At 39.7% G+C, this 23,236-nt stretch overlaps 2 protein-coding genes across 2 annotated transcripts; one reads left to right on the top strand and one right to left on the bottom strand.

Moving 5' to 3' along the window:
• Positions 1-143: 143 nt before the first annotated feature.
• Positions 144-8,038, bottom strand: hcn3 (hyperpolarization activated cyclic nucleotide-gated potassium channel 3). Its single transcript, XM_046418527.1, has 7 exons — positions 7,021-8,038; positions 3,983-4,412; positions 3,700-3,861; positions 3,355-3,573; positions 2,634-2,780; positions 1,545-1,785; positions 144-1,190 (listed from the first exon to the last, which is right to left on the bottom strand). The coding sequence occupies exons 1-7, from the start codon at positions 7,476-7,478 to the stop codon at positions 988-990; spliced, it is 1,860 nt and encodes a 619-aa protein (XP_046274483.1). The 5' UTR covers positions 7,479-8,038; the 3' UTR covers positions 144-987.
• Positions 8,039-13,744: 5,706 nt separating this feature from the next.
• On the top strand, positions 13,745-23,190 carry LOC124074785 (IgGFc-binding protein-like). The gene is made up of 13 exons (XM_046418049.1): positions 13,745-13,754; positions 13,999-14,060; positions 14,536-14,819; positions 15,409-15,988; positions 16,211-16,806; positions 17,567-18,134; positions 18,217-18,476; positions 19,239-19,583; positions 19,951-20,518; positions 20,631-20,830; positions 21,556-21,930; positions 22,026-22,282; positions 22,795-23,190. Exons 2-13 carry the CDS (start codon positions 14,018-14,020, stop codon positions 22,802-22,804), a joined length of 4,086 nt encoding a protein of 1,361 aa, XP_046274005.1. The 5' UTR covers positions 13,745-13,754; positions 13,999-14,017; the 3' UTR covers positions 22,805-23,190.
• Positions 23,191-23,236: the final 46 nt, after the last annotated feature.

Below are 23,236 nucleotides of genomic sequence, written 5' to 3'. Positions count from 1 at the left end.
TTAACATAGTGAAAAAAAAAGAATTTCCTATGAGGAGACATCCATCCATCCATCCATTTTCTATACCGCTTATGTGGACTAGTTATGATGCTATGAGGCGACAGTGCTAACCACTGCACCACCGTGCCGCCCTATGAGGAGACAAATTAAGTAATTATTACTGAAGAAAATGTGTGGAAAACACCTTATCATACTGGATACTAAATTGTACAGATGCAAAGCTAAACTCTTCAGATGGGAAGTTTTTTTCAAGCTACAACTGTCCATAACATGAAATGTAGCAATTTAAACAGTGATCTATAACCATGTACAATCTGTCCCTGTACAGTTATTACATCACAGCAGCTTATCCTCGGTGAGCATCAGTATTAAACCCTGACTTGATGCAACCTACAGACCTGAGGGATCATTTGAATCAGCGCTACATACAGCTATATGAAGTATCGTCCAGCTGGTGCTCATGTGTGCTTCCAATAACTCCTAAGAATGATGTGATGGATAATGAAACTGTAGTCTCTGAAAGCATTCAGCGAACTGATTGACTACTAAAGCATTTACATTTGGAAGACCATCTGTTGCCGATGGTAAAAAAGAAAATCTAAAATGTTAGGTTGCTGAAGAAACAATAAAATAGTGATTCCTTGTCTCATAACTGTAATGTAAATTACACAATAGATGTAACGTAGATGTAAAGTGTACAAAGATCTAACACAAAAATGTTAATATAGCTTATTGAGATTCAAGTACCAAAATTAAATCAACTGAAGGTACAACATTTTCAGCCAAACGCAGTAATAATATCTTATAAATAAAACTCAGGGTTTTATTTATATCCATTAGATTGTCCATCACTGACTGCTAAAGTAAACAGCAATCAATAAAGTTTACATTGAAGTGTTTCTTTTTTGTGTGGCCAAGTTCAGTCAAAATGTGACAAATGCCCTGAACATTTCTGGCCAGAGTCTCTCTCTGCCAGCACTGAAGACATCATTCAGGTGGGGGAGGCTGATAACTGGGTCTGCGAGCCACCCGGCCCAGTCGGTCCACAGCCACACTCTCAAACGCCCTCCTCATAAGGGGATGTTCCTCCAGGACCTCGTTGAAACTGTCCACACTTAGGGAATAGAGGCGACAGTAGGTGTCGGCCCTCACTGTGGCTGTGCGTCGGCCTTGAGTTAGCAGGCAGATCTCTGGGCCAAAGAGGAGAGAGGCAGTGTAACCTTTGAAGCAACAGTTTGATGCACTACAAAATACGCTATTTCACTTTCATTCCAGGAGTCTAATGAGATGATTGATACCACTCTCACATCTGTACAGCGCGTAAAATTTTGATGTGAGGCTACAGCCAGCAGCTGGTGAAAGGTAACAAAATACACCTACCAGCGCATTATAACTATAACTTACATATAACAACAACAAGTTTTAGACTGGAAAGTTTCTTGGATTGGCACAGTCACTATAAGGTTGCCAAGCAACCAACAGTTACTGGTGGCTAGTAGTGTTGTTATCTTAAGTTCAAGCCGGACCAGCTGTAAACAATTTACCCCCAAAATATGCTCCATCGTTGAGCTTAATCTCCTTACTGCCACGTGGGATGACAGTGACAGTGCCGTGCTGGATGAAGTACATTTTCCGACCCAGCGTTCCTTCGCGTATGATCAAGTCTGCGGGTTGGAAGACTTCAAATCGCAGTTTGGTCAGGATCACCGTCACAAAATGAGGGTCAGTGTTGGCAAACAGTGGCATGTTAGCCACTAGTCCACGGCAGTTATAGCTGACAATCTCCTGCATGGTGGGAGAAAGGGAAGAGGGATGATGCTGAGTAATCTCTATTGTATAACTTATTATGTTAATGATTGAAAGTCTTGTTTTGCACTTATGTTGAGTTTTGGTCGCGCTGAGACGTTTAGTCATTTGATCCTTTTGTCAGATAATGGGGGTGGTTCTGATAATCAATTAATTGCAATCTTCCAAGCAAAAATTTCATTAACCCATTTCAATTTTTTAAATGTAAGATTTTTAAGATTATTTTCAGTCAATTAATGTGGTGGTTATCATTATTACTATTATTATTTTTGATTAATCATTTGCAGATTCATTTTACGTTGACTGACTAATCAATTAATGGAGAAAATAATTAGTATTATTTATTAATTTTACTGAAAATAATTGTTAGTTACTTGCGTTTTTGTGTAATGTAATGTGCAAGAGTGTTAGTCATTTAATTTATCGGTTTACTTACATTTCCCATAATGTAATGTACAATATCAATGTTAATAGAGGAAAAATACAATATTAAGGTTATCATTGATTTAGAGTTTAAAGTATATGTCAATAAAATGAGTGATTAATAAAGAGATACCGGTAATCATTTTAGCCAACACTTTCATCTTACTGAATATGGATTGGATTTTTCATGGATTTTGGACTGTTGGTTGGTTGGACAAAACAAGACATTTGAAGAAGTAACCTTACACCTTGCTCATTTATCCACCATTTTCTGACATTCCATAGACTAAACGATTGAAATCCAGCATGTTAATTGATACATTCATATCAATCTAGTGGGCATGTGTCAAGAGAAGAGAAAGAAAAAAACAGGAAGTCAGTCCATACTTTAAGGAATAACAAACCTCCTTGAGTGGATCACTGAGCTCTCCGAGGATGCTGTCCTCATCAAACATCTTGCCCTGAAATCGCTGCTCATAGTAATCATGGATCCTCTGTCTTACATCTGCCGGCAGTTTATGGAACGACATGTACTGCTCCACTTGCTTGTACTGAAAACATTTTTATACAAAACACATGGTGATTTGACCTTCATGAGGATACAACGAAATTCCGCAGAGTTGAAGTCAGATGTCACATTTAGTCACATTTTCCACCATGTGTTTGCTGAATTATTTCTAAGCACAACAATTATGCATTTATTCTATTTGTTGAGCAGTTTTTAAGTGGATTACAAACTCATTTGTAATGGGCATTAGCTAACAGTGATCCAGAACAAAGGTGCTGCCATTTGTCTATCATCCGTTCTGCTTTATCTTGCGAAAATCCCCTGGAAAGGGTCACAGTAAGGCCACAAAATCCATTAGATAATACATATATTCTCTCAGCATTTGGCACAGTTTCCATGAATAAAGTGCGAGCAAGTAAGGAAGCTTATGATACAAAACATGGCTGTGATATTAAACCTTACTGCCAGAATCACATTAGCATCAACGTGATGCTCCTGGGACGCAAACCAATAGAAGCTGTATGTTTTAGTTTGGTAATCTTTTCAAGTCCATGCAGAGGTGATTATCAGAATCAGGAACACTTTATTGATCCCTGGGGGAAATTGGGTAACATTACCTTCTCTTGATACTGCCGGTGTGATGCATCCAGGGACTGGACCAGGTTTGTCGCATGACCAAGGAACATGGCGTAGCAGGTGGCCCCCACGACCATACTGATCATGGTGAGCCAAACGTCGGTCATGCCTTCTGGAGGGTGGGCACCGTATCCTATACACAACATGTGACTCATGGCCATAAACAGGGCGTAGGAGTACTGTATGTGCCACGTAGAATTCTGAAAAGGTTAGAGTAAAAACAAGGGGAGAGGACACAGAAATGTTATCATGATAAAATAGTCACATCAAAATGTTACCTAGAGTGGTGAACATAGAATACAATTTACGAATGAATGCGCACTCACCACCATATTATTTTTGGATACCCAGCAATCTTGGGGGAAGTCTTGCAGCATCGGCACCATGAAGGTCAGGCAGCCATCCCAGTGGCACAACAGCAGCATCATGCCAATCAAGTTGACTATACGCACCACAGCACTGGCCAGGTCATAAGTCATGTGGAAAATCTGCCAGAGAGAAAGTTGTATGGAGGAACATTAAACTAAAAAATGTTGAATTTCTGATGTTACTTCTCTGTGTGTCCTTATGAGCCTGGTATCCTCTCTCATCTTCCTCCCCTTTCTTTACCTCCTCCCACTGGTGAATGTAGCGGATGAGGCGAGACAGTCGGAGAAGACGCAGCAGACTGAGGATCTTGGTGAAGCGCACGATGCGGAGGGCGCGGGCGGTGCGGTACACGTCAGACGACTCATGCCGGGACTCCAGGTCGACAATGAGGAAGATGTAGTCGACTGGGATGGAGGAGACGAAGTCCACCATGAACCAGGTACGGAGGTAATGCATGCGGATCTCTTTGGGGTCCAGGATGATATGGCTGTCCTCTCCTGGGATGCCCGTGCGAAAATTGAAAACCAAGTCCATGAGGAAGAGTGTGTCAGACAGGACGTTAAAAGTGATCCAGGGCATGGTGTTCTGGTCTTCAAAGAAGGTGATTCCCCAGGGCAAAATGACCAGATTGCTCATCATCAACAGGAGCATCACAATGTCCCAGTAAAACCTGTACAATAGAGGAGCGTCAGCATTTTATTTTTCTTTGTTGCATACTTTGTATTTGTGCATCTACTGTCCACAATCTTGCATTGCTTACTGGACAGGATAACACCAAAAACGGGATCTCCAATATGCAGACCATTCCTTTGTGCGAAGTTTCTGTGCAACATAGAGCCGGTACTATTTACAACTGACTTGACAAGGTTTTTGCTCCTTGTTTTAGTACTTAAAGACACCAAGTTCATACTTGAAGGAGTTTTGCTCTACACAAGAAGTGACAGCTGGAGTTGACAACAAAATGAGGCATGCATGGACAGCAACTATATTTGATTACTGTGCAGTTCCCATGAAACATTTGATTCTCCCTGGGATGGTTGCCAGTTTATAATTAAACTTCTATAAAACTTTGACATAACAAATGAGTGTATTTCCCAAAATGTCAAACTATTCTTTCAAGTTGGAGAATTTGAAACAATTATCAAGGCCAGGTTAAGTCATCCAATCAGGAGGACAGGGTCTCATCTAGGGAATGGCCCATTTCAGAGTGACCCTTATTCTCATATACACTCCTGTCACAGGAGGAATCCCTCTCATCAAAAATGTATGGTGTTTACCTCATCAGACTCAGTGTACTACCAAAGAAGACAACAAAGAAAAGAAAATGTCACAACCGCTGGAATTGTCTGATGCACAGTCTGCTGCCCTCAGGATGTAAAAGGCCAGACGTCTGTGCTGTACATAGCTGTACTCATCACTGTCTGCCTCATGTCATACAAGTCCTATGTTCCTTTGGGTTTCCAGTGTCTCGTTATACACTAAGGCTACATGGTGTGGGTTTCCTTACAGATTGTTTCCATCAAGTGTCAATCACTTTAGGTCTCTGTCTTGCTCTCAGTTTCTCTCTCATTACAGAGGCACAGTAAGAGAATATGAAACAGACTATTTTTGATTACCGTCACTCTCCGCAACACGAACCCTGTGAGAAAACGACCTTCTTCTTTAGCCAGTCAGAGATACAGGAACTGATAGATTAGTCCCTCATTCTCATTCACGTTTATCCCTCCACCAATCTCTTGCGTCCATGTCCTCTCTGTCTACACGCTGGTTTACATGACTACTTATCATCTCCTCTCATGTTGCGACAGATTAGGAGCCTCTTGCTGCTAATAACTCCAGCAGACTCTGGACCGCATTATTACATGAAGCATGTATATACTTTGTATGTGTGTAGTATGAGTATGTGAGAGAAGCAGAATTAATTTTAATGTTTCAAAACATTTTAGACAAGAAATGTGGCTTGATAGGGTTTTATTTTGAATCTAAATCCAGGATTGAATCTGCTTATCAAGTAAGTTTACTCTGTAGCTTTTCAAAGCCACAAAAATTTAAGAAAGATTGACATTTAAAAAAACTTTTGGGGTTATGTATTTGCTGTTAAGATAAACAATTAACTGCCATTTTTTTTGTCATGCACCTTTTAGGGAGCATTGAGTTAGGTGACAACTTTGATTCTGACTGAAATATCACAATACATTTTCAGCATTGTGTTTACTACTAACTGACAAATGTCACCATACTAGAACACTGAACTAGGACAGCAGACATTACTTATACATGCTAAACATCTGCATGGAAACATTATGACCGTGAGCATGTTAGCTCAATACAGATAAATGAATGTTTTTTTTATCATCATTATCTCTGAATAAAAGCCAAAAACACTACTCACTTTCTAGCTCTTGCTCTCCATACAAAAATACTTACTTGCTTACTTACCAACTTGCAAAATTCAAAACAAAATCAGTCATCTGACCTTAAACCCTAAACAGGATAGCTGAGTGTCAAAAACGTGCAGTTCCAACTCATCCATTTTAAAGGGAAAGTTGGAGCATACGGTTTAAGGAGAGCAGGCCTTCGGTAATCCCACCCTCAGCTGTCTGTGTATTATTGCATAATAGAGCAAGATTGGAATTATAGGGATTCTTATGGGCAATAATCCCCCTGCATGGGTTTATCCTCTCTGTCTGGCATAGGCCCGATGTTTAGAAATTGTTTAAATTTGATGGGGGCTATTATTAGTGACCGCACAGACGGATTGCTCGGGCATCACTGCTAAGAAGTTGTTCAGAAAAGCCCCCAAAATCTGAAATGATCTGACAAATCCTCCAAAACCAAAGCACAGGATGATTCATGCTCTTCAAATGGAATACAGTGGTTATTAAATTTAATTATCTGTATCAATGAATGTAGTTCTCCCTTCCCATAAACAAGGAGTAAGGGAGTCACTAGTGCTATCATTAATCCAGATGATCTTGTCCTATATACTGTATCACTAATCAAATCCCTTCATCGCCTTATCATGTGTGAGGAACCATGACATCAGCTGCTGTACTGCAGTCTGTCCTTGGAAAATAGGATCTGTCACAACTGGATGGTTTCAAGGGAAATTTATGAAAAATCAATAACAGATGGGAACCTTATGTTGGCATAAGCTTACTCATTTACCCATTCTACATTTCTATCCATTTTCTCCTTAAATAATATAGATATTCAGCACTTTCCCATAAACAGCACTGAAACTACAAGGTTAGGAAATAACCCAACCTCATCATTACCTGAAGTCGCTGTATGGGTGGATGATCCACACTCCAAAGCTCTTGACCCTTGCCTGTTCAGCTGCAACACCTTTATGGCTGCCAAACATGCGCAGGGAAAACTTGTTGATCCCCGGCTGCAGCATGGATCCAAACTGCCTCTGGAAGAAGGTGGACTCGTCCTGCTGGGTATCATCATCGCCCTCTTCGCCCTCCACGTTGGCATCCAGCAGGCCATCAGGATCCGCCGTATAGTCATCATTGTGAGTCTTGACCAAGGAAAAAAGTGTCTTGCTCACATCACTCCTCTTGTCTGTCTTCGGGGACGGGGTGGCAGGGGGAGTAGTCCTCTGCGAGCTGCTTCTCCACCTCGAAAAGCGGAGGCTGCTCCAGCTGCGGAACCTGGGTGTCTCCGGTTTTTGAGCCGGACTCTCGCTGATGCCTTTCTGGTCATCTGCACTCCTGGAGAGACTGGTCATTTTTACGCCTTGCACTTTAAACTGGGAAAAGCAAAGGCGGCTCTTATTGTCTCTGTGATTTGGTATGTGGGAGCCTGAATGTAAAATTCACTTACTGACAAAGTTTACAGCTTCCATTTCCATTAGATGTGTTCTTTTATTGTTAACTTATTTTATTATTATTATTTTTTTAACTGTTGAAACTACTACTACTGAAACACTAAGCAGGTTGTAAAGATCAAATACAGAGCAGTTTAAAAATACAAAACGGTGACACCACAACAACTACAATATAAGTACCAGAAAGTCACTTTTAGCTCTCTAAAATCTCAAAATCTCTCAAAATCCAATGTAATAGAAACAATGGAGTTCTCACAATATTAATCCATCATCGTCCACTGGAAAAAAAAAGTACTTTCCTGCGATGAATGAAGCCCGCTCTCCGTACGATTCCAAACTTCAGCTTCAGATGTGTTGTGTCCGCCTGTGTTTGACCATGAGAGGACGGACGCAAATTGTCAGAGAGGGCTCAGTAGCCTTCAGTAATCGGCTTGTTGGCATAACTGCGTCCACTCCACCCCCCCACTCCTCCTCCACCTCCTCCTCCTCCCTCCTGTGGACAGTGTCCCTCGGTGGTGATACGGCTGCAGGTCGCTTTGCACAACCAGGACGGGGACCAAAGCCTTCATAATGCATTGAACAACCGGGGAAAAACGCAACCCCCTCATACCGGTTACAGGTTTAGTGACATGCTCGATATTTATTAGAAAAGAGACATACTGTGATAGAAAACAGTCAGACGGCCGTTTTTTAGTTTCTATGTCGCTTAACGATTTTAACTTTAATTCTCTCATTACATACCCCAACCGCTTTATTTTTTTATATATTTTTTTACAGCTTATATCATTTCCAAATTTAAGAGACTTATGAATTTTTACTGTACAAAATACTACAAGCATATTAACTCTTTTGTCACCACTGTGAAAAACAAGCCAAAATTATTAACTTAATTACTATTATTAACTTAAGTTTTTCACATTTTAAAGTATTACGCGAGGTTTTGATTTTAACTTGTAAATAACAGCAGAAACTATGCAGAAAATGAGTTAGAAAATCGCTTATTTTATGGTCTGCTTCGCAAATTAGAATCAACCCAAGAATAAGTTATTTTTAAATGAAGAGTCCACACTTTATGAACACACTTAGTCTATCGGCTTTCTTTCCAGGAGTTAGACGAGCATAGATACGATGTTTGTCTCAGGTTTGTCCACTAAATATGAAAGCTAAAAGCAACTGGCAGGCTTAGCTTACAGGCTAGCACAAAACCAAAACAGCTAGACCAGCTGTGTGCGTGTCTGCATAGAGGTAACGTCTACAAATAGCTTGTTTTGACAACAACCAATCAAAATTAAAAAAAAATAAATGAATGAAAATCAATAAATAGAAAATGCTGCTAATGCTCACATTTCCGGAAATGTAAAGCAGCAAATGTTTGACAGTACTTTTTTTTCCTTTCAATATTGACAATACCATCTTCATATCCACCGAGTACACTTTCCAGCAAATGGGGGGAAACCCTGATGGAGTTAGATGAACGCTTTAATATTGTCTATTCTATTGTTTTTTTGTTTTGTTTTTTTTAAATACGTAGCTTGTATTAACTTAATTTGCAAGAAAACAACGTGTAAGGATACAAATTTGCAAGAAGGCATAATATAAGCCACAACTGAGATACAGGCAACTCAAAGTTACGTTTAATTGTTTTTGTGCTCAAATCCCACATACAAACTGGCTGCTCAGTGCTGCCCACATGTGTTCTCTTTTGGTATCTTCCTGTTTGTAACCAGGTCAGTCTCCATTGTATTAACACCTGTATGAGATCACGTTTCACCGTTGCAGGCCATGCACACCCTGTAGTGGCGGGTGTCGTGTTCACATTCACACCCTCAGAGGCACACTTGAGAAACTATACTGTGACAATTACTGGGTCACTCCTAAAGCTTTTGTACAGAGCCAGACTTGTAGTCCCCTTCGGTTTGGAGTGTTTGTGCTAAGCTAAGCTAAACAACTGCTTATCTCTTGAATGAACTCTCAGCAAAGAAGTCTATTTCCCAAAATACCCCAACTTTTTCTTGAAACGCTCCTGAAATATGTTATCCTTGCCGCATACGAGCTAAACAGCAGCAGGTGACTCAATCCCAGCCATACATCCCAGTACAAGACTAACCTGCCTTCATAAATTACTACAAATAACAAACTTGACACTGTGTGTGGAGTGAAATACATCTGCATGTTGCACAGCAAGAAACCAGATTCACGCACTGCAAACATCAGCCACGTAATCATGTCGCCAGCCACCTTTTCTCTTTCCCTTCAAAGTTTTTACTTTGTCTAACAAAGGCAAAATATTCCCTCCAGCAAGTATTAAAAAACTCAAAAATGTTAAAATAATCTGGCAGATAAAGAGCCTGAGAACATCACCAACAGTTTCAATAAAAATCCACTTACTGTTAATATTATGGTTTACACTTTAGCTGAACAATATATCATTGACATTTTGTACATTGGTAACAGAAATGACAAAGAATATTAAATAAACAAAAACAAACAAAAAAAACAGAACAAATGTTAAATAACACAGTGGAGTTGTAGTGACCGTTGATCTCTGAGATTTTACTCCTTGTTGGTCTGCAGGAGAGGCTTAGCTGGTTGGTTTGGTGCCACATAATTTCCTAAAACACACAATCAGAAGATTATTACTCCACTATGTATGCGCCCTTTCTGCTAGTGCTTGCTTTCTTGTGACAAGAAATTTCATTTGTGACTTACAGAGCTTCTGGGTTTTGCTTCACATAATCACATATTGGTCTGTACCCTGTCAGTTGTCCTTTCAGGGTGCTAATCTCTTTCTGCCAGGCATCAGCTTCTGCTTTTAAGGTAGCTTAGTGACAAAGAGAAGAAACAAGTCAGACCTAAGCAGTAATTGTTGTATTTCACCACATGGTGACACTAGCAGCTGAGCATTATTTATTTCTGAAGCAGTTAGGAGTTATACCTTCCATCTTACTGTGTTTGTCCTTTGTGGCGACCAGATCAACAGCTTTTGTTTTCTGCAGTAGCATAGAAGAAATGTTAATGTACCTACACCTTATAATTAGTTCAAACCTGTAAGACCAGACTGCAGACTTGAACACCATAATTTCAACAGAGCACAACCATCACAACCAACTGAAGACATTTTAGATGGTAAAAAAAACAGATAAATGTGGTGAAGTAAAATATTTCCCTCTCAAATGTAAGAAAGTATAAACTGGCATAAAATTGGCACAAGTACAGCACTCAAGTAAATGTGAGTGTGTATTCACAAAGCACTTACTATTCATAATGATGTATTGTTTGAATCTTTACTGCACCAATCTGGGTAACGCATCTGTGAACTGGCTGTGAACATTTGTTTTCCTGAACTCCCTCATGTCCTTCTGCATTTTATAATTCATGTACTAATGTTCTGTGATGATGAAAATGTTCCTCCCTCTAGCACCACTGGCATTTACCTAACATGAAAAACAGCCATAAAGCCCATCATATCCCTCTGTGAAAGAGCAGGATGATAAAAGGGAAATGATTTACCATTTCTGCTTCACAGGCCTCTTTGTCTTTTTTCTTCGTCTCCAACGCTGGACTGAGTTTGGCCACTCTAGTCTCCAGATCTTCCAGCGCTTTTGTGTTTTCAATCAGCAGGTTTTGCACAGTTTCTTTAAAAAACTCTCTATTTGCATGTATTTTATTTAGTTCATCAAACTCAATCATCCCCTTTTCAGTTCCCTCTTTCAGTACTGTCAGCATTTGTTTTCGGTGAATAACCACTATCAAGAGTGTCAAAGACACTACGGTGGGTAAAATGGAAATGGCCCACGAAAACTGCATTGATGCTGTTTGGGTTACTGTAATACAGACAGAGAAAAACAAAGAGGCAAAGGGTGAGAACTAAATGTATTTGTAGAAGCACAGATGACTGGAGTGCCCAGATAAGCTCTTATCATGAACAGTGTGATCACAAACTTTCCTCCTTTCTGAGTCACATGTCCTCTTACCTTATTCGTATCGTCCACTTCAGATCCTGATTTCTTCTGTTTACCAATTCTCCCCAGATAAAAAACAGCCACCGAGGTACAAGGTGCAGGCAACCATTGGATTTGTTGCTGACGTGCTGACGACAACGTTACTTTTGCCTCCTCCCTTTTTCATGCAAACAGGTTGAGTGAGTCATTTAAGTCAGAAGTCATATAGTCTTCCCTTTGTGGCATAAATATTTAAATAACTGATACAGTACAAAGGTGTACTTTGTACTTTGCATGTAAAAAAAACAAAAAATTACTGTGATCGGGAGAATACCTGTAAGTACCAGAGAGAAGCTGGTGGCACCTTTGAGCAATTAATCACACCTGGAACTAATCAGTGATTCTGGGTAAAGTCTGGGCAGAGTTCCTGGAGGCCCTTTTCCATCAAGCAGGATCATACAACAGATATTTTTACATGAACGCATGCATCATATTTTGATGGATCCCAGTGTTTTCTTAGGAACAGTCAGATAACACTGGTTTTTGTGGTTGCTGAATCCTTAGCAGGGCTGGTCTCAAAAATGGGAGTCACCGAAGGACAGGTTTAACTTGTTCACTTGGATTGCTTGCGTTATCTTTGCTGAGCTTGGACTGGATTTTAAGGATCAGACTGTCAGCAGCACACGTACTTATGTGTCAGTGTGGAAATGTCAAATGGCTCATTCTCACTGTTTTCCATGCATCATTTTTGATTCCAGCAGAACCTGCTCAGTACCAAACGGAAGAATAACACAGTTAGCAATTAGCAGCTTAAGTAACACTTTTTAATATGTCCTTGATATTAAAATTCTCCAGCTTTCCACAAGAAAAACATAAGATTTGAGAAAGCTGGTGAGGCCTCCAGGTTGCAAACCACTACTACATTTTATTATAGTATTATATTATACTACAGTATAATTTTATTTGCATGGATTGCTATTGCTGCCCACCTTGACTTGCAGCTTGCAGCCCTGCACACATATTTCACAGTGTCACTTTGTCAGCTCTGGTTTGACCAGTCAGACTGGTTTTACTGGAGAGGGAAAACACAAGGATAGAGAATTCCTTTTCATAGTTGTAAGCTGCATGGATCTTGTTTGGTTAGTAAAGAAATTAGTTGTTTAATAAAGCTGTGGTCATCTTCCATGTTGATATTAGATTGTTGCAGTCTACAGTCTTTGGAAAGTTGAAAGTTTCACTTTCAGTTATTTTTTTTATTACCACATATAAACCTAGATGTTAAGCTAATTGTTAAGTAAATAAGTTGCTGGTTACTGGATTCTTTGAAAGTACACTGTCAAGTGAAAGCTTTTCTCTTATTTTTTTCTGTGAAAGCTGACAATTTTGAGAGTCTGGTTTTCACGGGGAACCAACGTATGAGAAACACCTGCAAGTATGAAGCAAATGCTTGCATAGCTGAGTGTTGCTCATGCCCATATAACAATTGCTGCCAATATACATTATATGTGTGCAAACAAAGATATCTTTGCATTGTGTTCCTGCAGATAAAAAAAAAAAATTCAGATAAAATCTTTATCTCATTATGTGGCACAAAACAGAACCATTTCACAAATAAGAGAGAACACCTACAACACATCAAAAAATAAATCCGCCTGAGCTTTGTCAGCGTAGTCACAATAGCATTGTAGCAATTCTTAAGAATCATACATTCAAACAATAACCCCTGTCTGTTATTCTTGTGGGTGGTGACCACATGGCCATAGTGTCAACAAATAAATCACATTTGATGAAAGTAATCCAGTAATTCTGTAAAGATAAATTGATGGGCACAAAGCCAGCAGGCAATCATGTTTTTAAGACCTTAAACTAAGATTAACAATGGCCACAAAAGGACTGCAAGTCCTTTTCAGTTGATCTGTATTATAATCACTGCAGTCTTACCATATTTTTTGTCCTTATCCATTACACTTACTTTTCTTTTTATTATTAATTAACCACTTTGTGACCTAGTAACAGTTACGCTACATTTAACTTGATTGTATTAGCATCTCCTTTCCATACACATCAACAAAGGCTCACTGATATAATAATAACTGTGCCACATGACGCCACATTTGTTCACCTCTAGTAAATGTCACCACCTCGAAGCTGATTGGTCCATTAGTGGAGATCAGAAAGTATTTAAGCATCCCTAAGTCCTGCGCTTGAACCCCTGAAAGCCTGTAGACCAATTCAGGTAAGAACTGAGTTATACAGGGAAAAAGTGTGTTTATGTGTGTCTATTCTTTTTTCCCTTATCATTTAATTTTGTTTATTTTGTTATTTTTGACATAAAATGGATGATTAAATGGTTCTTATCTTATAGATGGCTTGTATCTATAATGGTAAAAGATTAAAAGAATCTAGACGAAAAGTTTAAAAGCAAGTGATTTTCTTGACTATGTCAGTTTTGAAAAACTATGATTGGTTGTTCCTATTAGGGCCTCTCTGGTGGCAAACATGAGGTTATTTGTTGTGGTCTATTCAGCTCTTCTGCTGAGTGGTAAGTTATCAAATTTTACTTATAATAATAATGATCATTCATGAGTCTCAGTGAGATATTACAGTTGGGATAAATCACAGCAAAATGTAAAGAGAAACAGCTTGCATTCAATATGAATTGTCAGTTATAAACAATGAAAATATAAACTATGAAACAATACATTCATGACAAGACTGTGGATATTAGTTCTAGGAACTTTGAAGCCTTAAAATTATTGAAATCCACCTCTTTCATATTACACAATCAGCTCGACATACTCGGTTTGTTATTTATACATTTAATATTATACAATATTAATAATGTCACAGAAATCGATATGCCTAAATGAATAGTTGTGAACATACATGTGCATATTGATAATTTTCAGAAGTTAACTTACTCCAGACACCAGTCACAGATGTATATGCAAAGCCATCATTAAGATGAAAAAATGTCACCTTAAAGTCATTGTTAATTCAGTTTATTCTTGGTTTAGGATTTTGCAGAGGGGGACCAGCCACTTTAACACCAGAGTTAGGCACTTGTTGGGTCATTGGAAACCTCCACTACACCTTTGATGGCCATTACTACACCTTCATGGGTAACTGCACCTACACCATGGCCAAGAACTGCCATGTGGGTGAGAACCTGCCAGCCTTTGAGGTGGAGACGCAGAACATGAACGAGGGCAGCATACAGGTCCCATCGGTGGGGACGGTGATTGTCAATGTGTACGGGATCAACATTGACATAGTTCGCTCTGAACTTGGTACCGTCCGGGTGAGTCAGTCAATACTGTTTAAGTGTTATACTGCCATTTTACATTTCTAGAAGATTCTGGTTTATAATTTTATATTCCTAGCAGTGTGAAGATTGCTTTGAAACAGCTTTGGGGAAATAAAATTTTAAAGAAAATGTAACTGAAATGGAGGAATGATATATTTTATGCTTATTCCAAATAACTGAGATTATCTTTGTGGACCTTTGATAGAAATGTTTGTTTTTTTAGACACAATATGATTACTTATAGGTCATAAATAAATAAAGGACTTCAGCATTTTTCATTTCTGATAAATCTTGCAAAAATAAACTCTGGAAAATAAACTTTAGTTTAATTACATATAATTTAACAGTTAACTGAACAAATAAAATATGGAATAAATCTGAATAATTTAAACTAATGGCGGTTGACTTGACTGGTCTGACTCCCCACTGAATTTCTTTACAATCTATAAAAGTTCTGAGATATTCTTCTGCTTAACAGCAGATTTGATGTTTCCCATGTGGTGTAATATTTTTCTCTTTACATTTTAATATAAACTGCGTATATATATAAATGGAACTTGACTAATTATACACTAATTTTCAGGTGAACTACCAAAAATGGAATCTCCCAATCAACTTGAACAACGGCCAAGTGAAGCTTTTCCAGGAAGGTCTGTTTGTCGTCATTGAGACAGATTTTGGCCTGAACGTGCAGTACGACTGGAACCAGTACGTTGTCATCACAGTGCCAGGCAGTTTTGCTGGCAGTGTGTGTGGCCTGTGTGGCAACTTCAACAACCAAGGCGAAGATGATCTCACGACTCCCAGTGGTTCAGTGGCCAGCAGTGTGGCTGCGCTGGGAGAAAGCTGGAGGGTTCCTGGTGCCACAGACGATGCCTACTGCCAAGATGAATGTGCTGGCCAGTGTGAAAGCTGCCCTCTCAGTGAAGTTCAGAAAATAGAAAAAGAAATATTTTGCGGTGCCCTTCTACAAAATTTTGCTGAACTCCTCGGCTGTCAACCTCAAATTGATGCTAACATCTTTCAGAGCAACTGCGTGCTTGACCTCTGCAGGGGCGAAGCTGTGAACACATATCTTTGTGACAGTCTTCAAGGGTTTGCTGACATCTGCCATAGGTCTGGGGTCAACGATCCCAATAACTGGAGGATTTCTACTGAATGCCGTGAGAAAACCAAAGTTTAAAAATATAAATTAAACTGCACAACATGATATGCAAGTACAGCTGAAATGATCAGCTGATTAATCAGTTAGTCGAATGGCAGGACATTTACTCCTACCACAGTATTTTACATTACTACATTTTGGTAGTAGTACTTAGGATCTGATTACTTATGTACTACAGCTAAACAACTGTGTAATCTAAATCTCATATTTGTCCACACAGCTATACCCATGTGCCCAGAAAACAGCCACTATGAGTTCTGTGTGAGTGGCTGTCCTGCTACATGTGCAAACCCAAACACTCCCACACAATGCAATGCCACCTGCGTGGAGACGTGTGTCTGCAATGACGGCTTCTTGCTCAGTGGTACCAACTGCGTACCCAAGGCTCAGTGTGGCTGTGTGTACGAGGGTCGCTATGTGGAAGCCGGAGCTTCTTTCTGGGGCGATGAAAGCTGCACTGAACGTTACACATGCTCTGCGGGTGGAAATTTGTCTTTCAATCAGACGAGCTGTCCCGCTGGGCAGCTGTGCCAAGTGGTGGACGGGCTCATAGGTTGCTATGATGTCAACTACGCCACGTGTATGGTATCTGGTGACCCACATTTTGTGACCTTTGACGGAGAGAGCTACAACTTCCAGGGCACTTGTGCATATGAGTTGGCTGGTGTTTCTAATCAGACCAACCTGGAACATTTTAGTGTTGTTCTACAGAATAATGGTCAAGATAAGAAGATTGGATCTGCTGTCGAGCTGGTTGAAGTCAATGTGAGCGGGAACACCATTGTCATCAGTAAAGAGTTCCCTGGCGCTGCTGTGGTAAGATATTTTGTAATAGATCATCATACTCGTGGGGCTACAACTAGTGATTGTTGATGTTTGCATAATCAGTTGTTATTTGGCAAATTATTTTCTCCATTAGCTAATTGCTTGGTTAGTCTATAACATCATAGAACAAAGAAAGAGAGAGAAGAAAGATGTCTATCAAAAAGTCCAATGTGATTACATTAAATGTCTTGTTTTGTTCAACCAGCGGCCCTTAGTCCAACTATTTTCAATCTAAAATAATGCTAGACTACTGAAAAGCAACAAATCCCCCCACTGGTGAAGCTGGACCCATTAATTTTTTGAGATTTTTGAGAAAAATAACTTAAAATTTTTAAAGGCCCTGAAAACTTGCTTTGCCAAACAAAGCTTATTTAGCTATTTTTTTTAGCTTATTTAGCTATATTCATAGCTAAATAAGCAAAAATCACAGTTTAGCTCTTAAAGCCTAAATTTGACTGACGTGATTGGTGATTGGTGCATAGAAATCTGTAACATCACATTTTCTAACAGAGCCTCGTCCACAAGAAAAACCCCAAAATATAGAAATCTCCTCTGTGAAATAACAAAAACAATTCTAACTACCAGAAAAATTGGTGCTCACGTATGATGCTGTCTTCAGGGCATTTGAGAGTAGTAGCAATATTGGTTCCACTTAATTTTCTGTCAGACAAATAATTGAATAAATATATTAATCATGTGTATTTAACATAACATTAAAATGACTTTTCTATTTCACTATTTTCTTTTTAAGATCAATGGTGAGCTCTTCATCCTCCCTATGGTGCTGGACAACAATAAACTCCACCTTTACAGAAGCGGCTGGTTTGCTGTAATAGAGACTGACTTTGGAGTGGAGGTGTATTATGACTGGAACAGCGTAGCATTTGTCATCGTTCCCAGTACGTACATGGGTGCTATGCAGGGTCTTTGTGGCAATTACAACCTCAACCCCAAGGACGACATGCAGATGAGAGATGGGATACAAGCTTCCACCCCTGAGGAGCTTGGTCAAAGCTGGAAAGTCGCTACGATCCCTGGCTGCGTAGACGGCTGCAGTGGCCCCTGCCCCGGGTGTAACACCACTCAGAGAGCAACTTACAACAGCAGCAGCTACTGTGGCCTCATCAGTGACCCTGCAGGCCCGTTCCGTGACTGCCACTCCAAAGTTGACCCTGCAGGTTTCCTCAATGACTGCCTGTATGATGTCTGTCTTTACCAGGGCATGCAGAACATGCAGTGCAAAACTTTGACTGCCTACACAGCTGCCTGCCAGCTGAAAGGTGCCACAGTATACTCCTGGAGGTCAGCTCAGTTCTGCGGTAAGGACATCTGCTACTCATCAATTCAGGCAAGACCAACTCTTGTGATTTTCTTGAAGCATATTTCTGGTCTTGTTCCTAGACGCCCAGGTTCCATCAAACAGCCAATATGAGCTCTGTACCAGCAGCTGCTTCAGATCATGTCAGACAGATTCTGCACTGTCGATCTGTGGTGGCCCATGCATGGAAGGATTTGTTTGTGACGAGGGTTACCTTCTGAGTGGAGATGAATGTGTGCCTGCCGACCAGTGTGGCTGTATATCTGATGACAAATACTACCTGAATGGACAGATCTTCTACCCTGATGCCCTTTGCCAGATGGAATGCACCTGTAACGGCACAGTAAGGATGAGGAGAATCGGGATGGACTGTATGAAATAGTCATCTGTGTTAATTTTGCCAAGATATGTTTGGAGCAACAGGAATGTATTTTGTGTGCTTATAATTAATTACTTAACTTGGTATGATGTTGCATTCAAGTGAACTAGAAAGCTGAACCTGTTTGATAAAAGTAAAAGGGTCACATCACTCAAATAGTTTTAGTTTCATTCCATTTTCATACTACTTTTTGTAACATGTAAGAATACAACAAAAGTGAGCATTCAAAATCTGAAATAACTGAGGTTAGAATAAAAGGCTAAAAATGGTAATAAAATAAAAAGCTAAAAGCGGTAAGGCAGGCAATAAAGGACAGGAATAATGCAATAAATTATAAGTGTTTTACAAACAGATTAAAAACAACAACACCAACATGCCAAGTGGACATCAGTGCAAGCAGTTGACACATGACAACATACTGTGTAATCACCTTACATTACAGAACACTTATAGCTAAATCAATTTTCCTCCATTTGCCACCCAGTGGAAGAACTGGTGGCAGAAATATCAACATTTAATCATTCAAAACCTTCAGCACATACAATCAAATTTACCTGACTGGCTTGAATCAAATAGGGTTAAAGGGAAAAGCTCAAACAGGTTTTGCTTGCCCCAACCAGTTCTCATGTTCATCCTGACCGGTAAAAGTAAAATTGTGAACCTAGACGTAAAATAGTCCTTATATCATTTTCAGCAGTGATCAGGCTGTTTATGTCTTTTGTACAGGTGCAGTGTGAGCAGTCCTCTTGTGGTCCATATGAGCAGTGTGAGATGAATAATTATGTGCGATCATGTCAGCCTATTGGAAAAGGGCTCTGCTCCATCTCCGGAGATCCACATTACAACACTTTTGACAACGGCACCTATAATTTCCAAGGCACCTGCACCTATGTGGCAGCTGAAGGCTGCAACCTGAGCGGCACACAGCTCACTGGCTTCTCTGTGGTGGTTGAGAATGACAAGTGGTATCGTCTGTCGGACAATCCTCAGGTCTCGGTGGCCAAACTTGTAGCAGTCGAAGTTTACGGAACCACTTTGATCCTTCGCAGGAATGAAGTTAAAATGGTTTGGGTAGGTCACTAATGTGGTCATTGTTTAAAGTGGCTATAATGTAGAGCTGAGCCTACAAAGAACTATGACGTGAATCTGCAAATCTCCCTCTGCTTTATGAAGCTAACTTGGAGTTCATTTCACTCTCACTGATGTTATAGTACAATTTTGAGCTGCAGCAGGTTTGCATTGTTTTCAGCAGCAAAAAACTCTAAAAACCCAGTGATCATTTGCTGCTCATCACCAAACAGCAGACATTTAGAGACAGTCAGAGTTAGCATTCAGCAACTAAAAAGCCAACTGTTTACCTCAGGAGTTGGTAGAGAGGAATAACAGAGCTAAAAGAGACTGAATATTGATACCATAAAATTTAAATTCTTCTCTGTAGATAAATGGGGTCCTGCGTCACCTTCCACAAAGCCTATTCAACGGTGCGGTGAAAGTTTCCCAGGAAGGGGCAAATGATGTCATTATTACAGACTTTGGCCTGAGGGTCACGTATGATCTGGTCTACCACGTGACTGTCACTGTCCCTGGAAACTACAGGGGCAGAACCTGTGGTCTGTGTGGCAATTTTAACAACAACACAGCAGATGAGTTTCAGCTGCCAAATGGAACCATGACCAAGGACTTCCAGACATTTGGAGCTGCATGGAAAGTGCCCGTGCCTGGAGTGGTCTGTGAAGATGGCTGCAGTGGTGACCTCTGCCCCAAATGTAATGTTACTGAAGAGGCTATGTTCGAGGAAGAATGTACAATTATCACCAATCCTGAAGGTCCCTTTGCTGCTTGCCACAATATAATTGATCCCACCTCCTACTTCAGAGATTGTGTTTATGATGTTTGCATGGCTAAAGGTGATCAAAGCATGCTGTGTCACAGTATTGCTGCATATATGTTAGACTGTCAAGACTTTGGTGCAAAGATTCAGACCTGGAGAAGTCCTTCTTTCTGTCGTGAGTTTAGACATTTTTCAGTATTCATTATACAATATAATATCCATTTCTAACTTTACATGATATTTACTCAAAACACCAATAACTCCCATGTCCTATTATTTGCTCACAGCTTTTAATTGCAGTGCTGGCAGTCACTATGAAACCTGCACCCTGCCTTGTTCTTCTGCATGTCCGGGTCTCCTTGACACGATCAAATGCACCACGACTTGCGTTGAGGGCTGTGCTTGTGATAAAGACTACTACAACAATGGAACCGGCTGCGTGCCCTTTGACCAGTGCAGCTGCTATTTGAATGGCCAGACTTACAAAGTGAGAAGATAATATATTATTAATGTTCTGTGTTCTGTCTGATAACTTTCATTGAAAGGCACAAGCTGTACTACCTGCATACAAAGATTACTGTTAATTATCTGTGCAAATGAAACTTTCCAGGCAGTTTGGGACCTGAGGGTTTTTTTTTTCTTGCACGGGGATGGCATCTGTCTGTCGTTTAGTCACTGTTAAAACTGAAATAGTTAGCTATCAGATGAATTTCTATGTAATGTCATACAGCTGTTTCCATAGGATGAAGCCTTGGCTTCGCTATCTTAATTTTTTATCAATCATCATCATCAGATTAAAATTTTAATTTGTCCAATACTTTGATTTACGTACAAATACCTGCTTAAGTAATGATATTTCCATCAGTTTCAGGTGTACTTTGTGTTTAGTGCTAATAAGCAAATGTTATCATGATAAGCTGCTTCACTAAGCTGGTGAACATGGAAAATATTAAATGATAAACATTTGCAGCGTCTGCATTGTCACTTTGAGGCTGCTGATGTCAGCATTAAGCTCAAAGTGCTGCTGCACAGCCTCACAGAGCTCTTGTTGTCTTACTGGGGCATTTCAAAGCTTCCCTTCAAGATTAGAAATTTTGATGATATGTACAGAAACACATATCCCCAACAACAAAACACTTGGTAAAAATAACATAAAGACTGGTATGCTCTCTTTCAACATTAACCCGACCACATATTTTGTTTCATTTACAGATCGGAGAGTCAATTATAAGTGATGACTGTCACAGGATTAGCACCTGCCAGGCATCTGGAGTGGTTATATCTAAGAACATGACATGTGACCCCAATGAGAGCTGCCTAGTCAAGAACGGCGTGATGGGCTGCTATATTCAGCAGTGCATTTTGGATGCCAATGGGACCTTCACTCCATTCAGTGGTGGAGGTGGTACCATAACAGTACCCGGATCCTATGAATTTATCCAGAACTGCAACCAGTCTCAGACATCAGACTGGTTCAGGGTGGTGGTGACCTTGGAGACGTGCACTCCTGGTGTGAACTCAATTTTATCTGTGAATGTGTTCTTTAATGAAGTGGTGATCACAGTCAACAATAAACATGGTGTCTGGGTAAGTGTTTGGATGAAGGAATCACTTGAATTTTGTTTGGTCTCAAAAATGAATTAATGTCTATGTGTTTCTAAGTGTTCAATCTGTATTCACAGATAAATGGAAGGGAGATGAGCCAAACCACCTACTCCCAAAACAATGTGGAAGTGGTGATTTCTGACAACACAGTGAGAATTAACAGCACTTCCAGCCTTCAGTTGTCCTTTAGTTCAACTAACGAACTCACCATGAGTGTCAGTGACAAAGTAGCTGATACAGTATGTGGAGCGTGTGGGAAACCCTCTGTTTATGGACCGACTGCCTTTGCATCATTGAACATTGGGCAATGGCTTGCTCCTGATTTCCCCCAGTGGTACGTCACATAAATTACCTTCAAATAATGACTGCTGATAGCACAAAAAGAGCAGCAATGGGCAGTATTACTCAAATTTGCAAACCATGTGTGGCATTTGAAAAATTCTGAATCCGAATGTTGGTTTCAGGCAAGATCTAATCTCAAACTATGAACACATAGACTACACTGATTTTCTCAGTCCTTGTCCCCTTTTCCCCAGACTAAATGTTATCGATAATGTGAGGATGATAACATAAAACAGTTTAACACAGAAAATATCAGACATGTGTAAACACATCATTGTCACTACATTAACAAAATTTATATTTTACTTGCCAAGTCATACAAATATTTAAAATGCACACACACACACACACACACATATATATATATATATATATATATATGCTTTTGATGATTTTACTACTTTACTGTTATATGCACATGACATAATTATTATAATACATTTTATTTCATGAACAGAAGTATCAGCTTCACAATCTGACATTTCTTTTCTGTTTCTGTTTCAGTGGTGTGTAAGTTTCAGTCCTGCCTGCTATTTGTCAGCTGCACTAATCAACGTCCTTCAACACTAACCAAACTGACAGTGTCGCAGATTCATGAAATTATTTTTGTCATATAGAGAACTCCATTTCCAGTGGTATGTTTAAATTGTTTTCACTGACTTCAGAAAATGACATTTATTTTGTCATAAATCTATGGTGAGTGCAGTAAAATTTTGCATAATTGTACAAGATAAAGCTTTCAGCAGTTTTGCTTGGGAATAAGAACCACCATATCAGGTACCCAAAATAATAATGATATGCATTTTGCTGTGTTTTCAATAAACAGTTTGTTTATTTGATGTTTGCCTTCTATGCCTGTGTGATAACCTGATGCATCAAGCTGCATCATATGTAGTACCACTACAGATCAATATTCCTTTGCAGCTTTATTATTATTATTATTATT

Source organism: Scatophagus argus, chromosome 17, assembly GCF_020382885.2.
Source record: "Scatophagus argus isolate fScaArg1 chromosome 17, fScaArg1.pri, whole genome shotgun sequence".
Lineage (NCBI taxonomy): Eukaryota > Metazoa > Chordata > Actinopteri > Scatophagidae > Scatophagus > Scatophagus argus.
Note: the sequence above shows the minus strand (reverse complement) of the source record. Positions and strands in the feature narration are given on the sequence as shown.